The 9,095-nt window shown below is 41.4% G+C and overlaps 1 protein-coding gene across 1 annotated transcript; it reads left to right on the top strand.

Moving 5' to 3' along the window:
* The first annotated feature begins 999 nt into the window (after positions 1 to 999).
* LOC129644007 (THO complex subunit 2-like) lies at positions 1,000 to 6,112 on the top strand. Its single transcript, XM_055569288.1, has one exon. The coding sequence runs from the start codon at positions 1,000 to 1,002 to the stop codon at positions 5,833 to 5,835; it is 4,836 nt and encodes a 1,611-aa protein (XP_055425263.1). The 3' UTR covers positions 5,836 to 6,112.
* Positions 6,113 to 9,095: the final 2,983 nt, after the last annotated feature.

Raw genomic sequence — 9,095 nt, 5'->3', positions numbered from 1 at the left:
TACTTGAAAAACAGCAAATGCTGGAAGAGGTTTTCTCTGAACTCCCATTTTTGCCTAAAGACAGATCCTCCAAAAGAGACTTGACTGTCATAGATCCCCTCCCTGGGAATTGCATCAGTCTGGGGAGATTGACTCATCACAGGAGAGAAGAATAGAAGGTGACAACCCTGTCACAAACATTGTCACAGAATATCATACCTACCATCTATTCTTCTAAAGTCGCTTAGTCATATCTGATTCTTTGAGACCTCATGGACTATAGTGTCCCAGCCTCCTTCCTTCTTGGGATTTCCCAGGCAAGAATAATGGGTATCCATTTCCTCCTCCAGGGATCCTCCCAGCCCACAGGCTGAATCTGCATCTCCTGAATTGGCAGACAGGTTTTTTACTGCTAAGCCACCAGGGAAACCAGTAAAGATGGTATTTAAGTCTCAATTTTAAGCTACCTTGGAAAATTACTCATTTTTCCCTGAGTATCTCCCATGTACACCATGAAGTATGCATGTTAAACTTTTGATTGTTTTTCTTTTGTTAATCTGTCTTATTACAGAAGTCTCAGCAAAAATTCAAAAGGGTAAAGGGAAAATGAATATATTCTCCATACTCATTAGAGAATAATAAGGCTGATGGTGATTAACAATTTAGGGCAAAATATGAAAGTTAGATGGTTTCCTGGGTGGCTATATATATATTTGCCTCCTGCTGTGAAAGGGCAGAAAAACTTGCAGAGTTAATTCTAAAGGTAGTGGATCTCTGGACAAAGTTGCATTCTCCACCTCTGCCAGGCAACTCTACTTACTAACGTCCGAGTTTGTTGATTAGGCAGGAGTGAGAGACCCCGAGATTTGTGATGGTGATATTTGAGTTGACACATTAAAAAACGTGGCCTAGATTTTTCTGGACAATCTGGTTCTGCATTAATGGCTCAATTCTCCCCACTGAAAATTTTTCATTCCCCCTTTGCTTGAGCAGTCTCGGGAGCGCGGACAGACGGCGGCCATGCTCGGAACCAGGGCCTTCCCTACAACTTCCGGTTCCGCCTCTGCTACTGGTAAGCGGAAGATGGCGGCCGCAACTGTGGTGGTTCCTGTAGAGTGGATAAAGAATTGGGAGAAGTCAGGGAAAGGCGAATTTTTACATTTATGCCGGATCCTCAGTGAAAATAAAAGCTACGATAGTTCAACTTATAGAGATTTCCAGCAAGCTGTTTATGAATTATCATACCATGTCATTAAAGGAAATCTAAAGCATGAACAGGCATCTAAAGTTCTGAGTGACATTAGTGAATTTCGTGAGGATATGCCCTCCATTCTTGCTGATGTATTCTGCATATTAGATATCGAGACAAATTGTTTAGAAGAAAAAAGCAAGGGAGACTATTTTACACAATTGGTATTAGCATGTTTGTATTTAGTTTCAGACACAGTTCTAAAGGAACGCTTGGATCCAGAAACATTGGAATCGTTAGGGCTTATCAAACAATCACAGCAATTCAATCAAAAGTCAGTTAAAATCAAAACGAAACTCTTTTATAAGCAGCAAAAATTTAATTTGTTAAGAGAAGAAAATGAAGGTTATGCCAAGCTGATTGCTGAATTGGGGCAAGATTTATCTGGAAATATTACTAGTGATTTAATCTTAGAAAATATCAAATCTTTAATAGGATGCTTTAATCTGGATCCCAATAGAGTTCTGGATGTCATTTTAGAAGTGTTTGAATGCAGGCCGGAACACGATGACTTCTTTATATCTTTATTAGAATCTTACATGAGTATGTGTGAGCCGCAAACACTGTGTCATATTCTTGGGTTCAAATTCAAGTTTTATCAGGAACCAAATGGAGAGACTCCTTCGTCTTTATACAGAGTTGCAGCAGTACTTCTACAATTTAACCTTATTGATTTAGATGATCTTTATGTACATCTTCTTCCAGCTGATAATTGCATTATGGATGAACACAAACGAGAAATTGTAGAAGCTAAGCAGATCGTTAGAAAACTTACAATGGTTGTATTGTCTTCAGATAAAATTGACGAGCGAGAGAAAGAAAAGGAAAAAGAAGAGGAGAAAGTGGAGAAGCCACCTGACAACCAAAAACTTGGTTTGTTGGAAGCCTTGTTAAAGATTGGTGATTGGCAGCATGCGCAGAGCATTATGGACCAGACGCCTCCATACTATGCAGCTTCACATAAACTAATAGCCCTTGCTATTTGCAAGCTGATTCATATAACTATTGAGCCTCTCTACCGAAGAGTTGGCATTCCTAAAGGTGCTAAAGGCTCACCTGTTCGTGCTTTGCAAAATAAGAGAGCACCAAAACAAGCAGAGAGCTTTGAAGATTTGAGGAGAGACGTCTTCAATATGCTCTGTTACCTTGGTCCCCACCTTTCTCACGATCCCGTTTTATTCGCTAAAGTGGTGCGGATAGGCAAGTCATTTATGAAGGAGTTTCAGTCTGATGGACACAAACAAGAAGATAAAGAGAAAACGGAAGTTATCTTTAGCTGTTTGCTTAGCATTACTGACCAGGTATTACTTCCATCTCTTTCTTTGATGGACTGCAATGCTTGTATGTCTGAGGAACTATGGGGAATGTTTAAAACATTTCCATATCAGCATAGATATCGTCTGTATGGCCAGTGGAAGAATGAAACTTACAACAGTCATCCACTTTTAGTAAAAGTTAAAGCTCAAACAATAGACAGAGCCAAATATATCATGAAGCGTCTAACCAAGGAAAATGTGAAGCCTTCTGGAAGACAAATTGGGAAGCTGAGCCACAGCAATCCAACCATTTTGTTTGATTATATCTTGTCACAAATACAGAAGTATGATAACTTGATAGCACCTGTAGTAGATTCATTGAAATACCTCACTTCGTTGAACTATGATGTCTTGGCCTATTGTATCATTGAAGCTTTAGCTAATCCAGAAAAGGAGAAAATGAAACATGACGACACAACCATCTCAAGTTGGCTTCAGAGTCTGGCTAGTTTCTGTGGTGCAATTTTTCGTAAATATCCAATTGATCTTGCTGGTCTTCTTCAGTATGTGGCTAATCAGCTAAAGGCAGGCAAAAGTTTTGACCTGCTTATACTGAAAGAAGTGGTACAAAAAATGGCAGGAATAGAAATTACAGAAGAAATGACAATGGAGCAACTAGAAGCCATGACTGGTGGAGAGCAACTAAAAGCTGAGGGTGGTTATTTTGGCCAGATAAGAAACACTAAAAAATCCTCCCAGAGATTAAAGGATGCACTATTAGACCATGCTCTTGCTCTTCCTCTCTGCTTGCTTATGGCTCAGCAGAGGAATGGGATAATCTTTCAGGAAAGTAGAGAGAAACATTTGAAACTTGTGGGAAAACTCTATGATCAGTGTCATGATACCCTGGTACAGTTTGGTGGGTTTTTAGCATCTAATCTAAGCACAGAAGATTATATAAAGCAAGTGCCTTCAATTGATGTGCTCTGTAATGAATTTCACACACCTCATGATGCAGCATTTTTCCTGTCTAGGCCAAAGTATGCACACCATATTTCATCAAAGTATGACGAACTTAAAAAATCAGAGAAGGGAAGTAAACAGCAGCATAAAGTTCATAAGTACATCACATCATGTGAAATGGTGATGGCTCCTGTTCATGAAGCAGTGGTTTCCTTACACATTTCCAAAGTCTGGGATGACATCAGTCCTCAATTCTATGCCACATTCTGGTCATTGACAATGTATGACCTTGCAGTTCCACATACTAGCTATGAACGGGAAGTCAATAAACTTAAAATCCAGATGAAAGCAATTGATGACAATCAGGAAATGCCTCCAAATAAAAAGAAAAAAGAGAAGGAGCGATGTACTGCCCTTCAGGACAAGCTTCTCGAAGAAGCAAAGAAACAGATGGAACATGTACAGCGAATTCTGCAGAGACTGAAACTGGAAAAGGACAACTGGCTTTTAGCAAAATCTACCAAAAATGAGACCATCACAAAATTTCTACAGCTGTGTATATTTCCTCGATGTATTTTTTCAGCAATTGATGCTGTTTACTGTGCTCGTTTTGTTGAATTGGTACATCAACAGAAAACTCCAAATTTTTCCACACTTCTTTGCTATGATCGAGTTTTCTCTGATATAATTTACACAGTCGCAAGCTGTACTGAAAATGAAGCTAGTCGATATGGGAGATTCCTTTGCTGCATGGTAGAGACTGTGACCAGGTGGCACAGTGATAGAGCCACATATGAAAAGGAATGTGGAAATTATCCAGGATTCCTTACTATATTACGAGCAACTGGATTTGATGGTGGAAATAAAGCTGATCAATTAGACTATGAAAATTTTCGACACGTTGTACACAAATGGCATTACAAACTAACCAAGGCATCGGTACATTGCCTTGAAACAGGCGAATATACTCACATCAGGAATATCTTGATTGTGCTAACAAAAATACTTCCTTGGTACCCAAAAGTTTTGAATCTGGGTCAGGCTTTGGAAAGAAGAGTTCATAAAATCTGCCAAGAGGAAAAAGAGAAGAGGCCAGATCTATATGCATTGGCTATGGGCTACTCTGGGCAGTTGAAAAGTAGAAAGTCATACATGATACCTGAAAATGAGTTTCATCACAAAGATCCCCCTCCGAGGAATGCAGTTGCCAGTGTACAAAATGGGCCTGGTGGTGGGCCTTCTTCATCGTCGATTGGAAGTGTATCTAAGTCGGACGAAAGCAGTACCGAGGACAGTGATAAATCAAGGGAGAGATCTCAGTGTGGTGTGAGAGCTGTTAATAAAGCTTCTAGTGCCACACCAAAAGGGAATTCAAGTAATGGAAATAGTGGCCCTAACAGCAGCAAAACTGTTAAAGAAAATGACAAAGAAAAAGGAAAAGAGAAAGAAAAAGAGAAAAAAGAAAAGACTCCAACTACTACTCCAGAGGCCCGAGTACTTGGTAAAGATGGTAAAGAAAAACCAAAGGAAGAACGGCCAAATAAAGATGAAAAAGCAAGAGAGATGAAGGAAAGAACATCTAAATCTGACAAAGAGAAAGAAAAATTCAAGAAGGAAGAAAAAGCTAAAGATGAGAAATTCAAGACCACTGTCCCGAATGTAGAATCAAAGTCAACTCAAGAAAAGGAAAGAGAGAAGGAGCTGTCCAGAGAACGAGATATAGCAAAGGAAATGAAATCAAAGGAAAATGTTAAAGGAGGAGAGAAAACACCAGTTTCTGGGTTCTTGAAGTCACCTGTTCCCCGATCAGATATTGCAGAGCCTGAAAGGGAACAGAAACGTCGCAAAATTGATACCCATCCTTCTCCATCACATTCCTCAGCAGTAAAGGTTACAGCCATACTTCCCAAAGTTCCTCTGGGTTCTGAGAACTATGCCAGCTCACCTGCCATCTCCATTCATTTTCTACAGGACAGTCTCATCGAACACAAAGAGCCTTCAGCAAAGCTCTACATTAATCATACTCCTCCACCACTGTCCAAGAGAGAAATGGACAAGAAAGATTTGGACAAGTCAAGGGAAAGATCCAGAGAAAGAGAAAAAAAAGATGAAAAGGACAGGAAAGAGCGGAAAAGGGATCACTCAAACAATGACCGAGAAGTGCCACTGGACTTAACCAAGAGGCGGAAAGAGGAAAATGGAACAATGGGGGTTTCAAAACACAAAAGTGAAAGTTCATGTGAGTCTCCTCATCCAAATGAGAAAGACAAGGAAAAAAATAAGTCAAAATCTTCAGGCAAAGAAAAAGGCGGTGACTCATTTAAATCTGGGAAGATGGATAAAATCTCCTCTGGTGGCAAAAAGGGTGTGGACAGATCCCTAAGCTGAAGGTCTCCCAGAGGAGGATGCCAAAGCTCCATGCATCACTCTCAGAACAATATCTCCCATAATTGAGAGCTTCTGGTACTGTCCATTTAATGGGAATCTGCTTTAAATCAGAAGATGAATGCACACCACCATCCTCTTGATGAGACATTCCAAAGTCACTGGTTTTCAGAACATTATTTTCACCTCCAGACAGTTTCTTGCAGCAAGGTCCTGGTGTATACAATTTTACCTGAGATTTGCCATCCAGAAGCAGCATCTAATAAAAATTTCACTAACTGTTTTAGGTCATCCTTCTTTCTCAGAAAGGTGAGGAAATCACATCCTGGAACAAGTCCCTTAATTTTGTAGATAGGCTGTATTTGTGTGCTAACTTTTATGAGTTTTACAATATTGGTATGATTATATTGCTTGAGGATTTTGGCTTCTTGTAAAAATTTTAATTTCAGTTCCTGGGAAAGATCATCTTCACATGTTCTGACAGTGATATCAATTTTATCTTTTAATGTGCCCCTAAATGTGTCATCAAAATTTCCCTTGCCCAGTAATTATGACAGCTTCATGATTGAGACGGAGAAGGCAGTGGCAACCCGCTCCAGTACTCCTGCCTGGAAAACCCCATGGATGAAGGAGCCTGGTGGGCTGCAGTCCATGCGGTCACTAAGAGTCAGACATGACTGAGCGACTTCACTTTCACTTTGCTTGAGAAACAATTTGAAAGTCATTGTTTTGCAAAAAAATATGCAGCTTCCTCCCTTCCAATCTATCTACACCTTTTCTCTTGGCCACCAGACAACAAAAACTACAGTCAAGAGGCAAGATGATCTGGTCTGGGAAGTGCTGGGCTTGTTAAGGGAGGAAAGAGAGTGTCGTAGGACTTAGGAAACATACTATCAGGTATAGTATTGACTTGGATGTGACACAGGACATCATATTCTGGCAAGGACCCTGGGAATCAGTGCCAGGAGGATTGTGGGCTTTTAGAAACCTGGAAAAAGGGATGACCCTTATTAATTAAGCTAGAAATTCCAAACTGCCATGCAAACAATAGAAAGATCAAAAGAAGTGAGTGCAGAGGAATGGGTATGTTATATAAGGTCCAAATGTTTACCAGCTGACTAAGTTCTGTGGGGGGGCCCAGAGAACACACTGTTTACCAATACAATAAGAAATGCAACAGTGAGAGGAACCCCAGCATCAATGAGTAACTTAGTTTCCTTCAGGAAAAGATCAGTGTTCATGGTAGGTTTCCTCATAGCAATAGGGCTGATAGGACCAGAAGGTAAAAAAACAGGTGGTGGCGTTTAAGAGTTAGAAACAATGTGGGTATAATCATCATGATGGAGTGGCACCAGGGGGCTTGATTAAAAACTGTGGAGATGGTTAATGAAACATTTGTAACTAGTGCTGTGCTGTGCTTAGTCATTCAGTCATGTGAGACGTTTTGCAACCCCATGGACTGTAGCCTGCCAGGCTCCTCTGTCCATGGGGATTCTCTAGGCAAGAATACTGGAATGGGTTGTCATGCCCTCCTCCCTGGGGTCATCCTGACCCAGGGATCGAACCCAGGTTTCCTGAGGAGGCAGGCAGAATCTTTACCATCTGAGCCAACAGGGATGGGCCAACAGAAACTATTCAATGTATACAGTCTAAAGAAATCAAAGTTAAATGATCAGGAGCTTGAGGACTCTGTCCTAACATAAGTTCCTATTTATCTGCCATTTTCAAACTCAGCCAGTTTTCTGATCCAGAAGTCATTGGTGAAAGCAGAGGCTGGGTCCCCGTAAGGAAGTGCCCTGAATTGCTACTGCAGGTAAACATGGTGATGATTCTTCTGGTTCTTTCTCAAAAGGACACGATGCTTTAAGTGGGTAAACTTATACTATGAGAAAGAGAAAAGCCAGACATTGTAGTGATTTTTGAACATGGGGTTTGAGTTAACATTAATACCGAGGGACCTCAAGTACCATTACAGCTCCTATGTTAGAGTAGGGGCATAGAGGGGCCAAGTAACAAGTGGATTCCTATCACAGGTCTGGCTTACAGTAGGTCCCTTTTTCTATACACCCACCTATGGGTGATGTCACCAGTTCCCCAAATGTATAATTGGAATGGACGCACAAAGGAATTGTAAGAACCCTCATACTAGACCTGTGGAATAACAGTTATTTAATTGGGAAGGTCAAGTGAAAGCTGCTGAAATTGCCACATCTGCCAATACTGTAAGTTAACAAAGATAACAAGCTCAGGAAAAAAGGCAGAGATCAGTGCCACTCTAAAGACATAAAGGTAGCTGTGATGGGAAACAATGTCATGTGGAATTTCTGGTAAGCTCCACTAGAAAAATCACAACGAAGTCCACCAGCATTCTGGAATAAGATCATGCTATTTGCAGGAGAGAATTACCAATCTTCTCAAAACATCTCCAGGCTTACTACTGGGTCTGATAGAGTTAGGCTCTCTGACCATGGAATATCACATGACCACATGGTCCATCATTTATAAAAGGGCTGTCCATGATAAGCTGGTTTTTCTATTTTAATCCGACTTTGTGTTTTGGCTGAGCTGGGTCTTTGTTACTGCATGTGGGCTTTGTCTAGTTGCGGTGTGTGAGGGCTCTTCTCCATTGCAGTGCACGGCCTTCTCATTGCTGCAGCTTTTCTTGTGGAGCATAGGCTCTAGGTGCACGGGCTACAGTAGTTGCAGCACGCAGGCTCAGCAGTAGCAGCTCATGGGCTCTAGAGCACAGGTTTGGTGGTTGTGGCACTCAGTTGCCCCGAGGCATGTGGGGTCTTCCCAGACCAGAGATAGAGCTCGTGTCCCCTGCATAGCAGGCAGATTCTTATCCACTGAGCCACCAGGGAAATCCAAGCTGGGTTTTCTTGAACTCACAAAGTCATAGGAGTAAGAGTCCTGCAATATTCCATCATGAGCAGCACTCTCTTATGAGACTGTCCATCCAGGATTCTGCACATGCAGGGCTGGGCAGCACAAATAACCTGCTTGAGCAGGTGGCCCTAGCTACCCATGGTGCAGTGGTAAAGAATCTGCCTGCCAATCAGGAGATGCAAAAGATACAGGTTCAATTCCTGGGTCAGAAAGATTCCCTGGAGTAGGAAATAGCAACCCACTCCAGTACACTTGTCTGGGAAATTCCATGGACAGAGAAGTCTAGAGGGATACAGTCCACGGGGTCTCAGACTCTGACAGAAGTGAGCACACACACACAAACAGCAAGTGGCCCAGATCCACATGCATCTACA

This window comes from Bubalus kerabau, chromosome 2 (assembly GCF_029407905.1).
Source record: "Bubalus kerabau isolate K-KA32 ecotype Philippines breed swamp buffalo chromosome 2, PCC_UOA_SB_1v2, whole genome shotgun sequence".
Classification (NCBI taxonomy): Eukaryota; Metazoa; Chordata; class Mammalia; order Artiodactyla; family Bovidae; genus Bubalus; species Bubalus kerabau.
This window is presented reverse-complemented; position numbering and strand designations above follow the sequence as displayed.

Coding starts and splice junctions, on each gene's coding strand:
- LOC129644007 (XM_055569288.1), top strand. CDS start 1,000: ATGCTCGGAACCAGGGCCTTCCCTACAACTTCCGGTTCCGCCTCTGCT.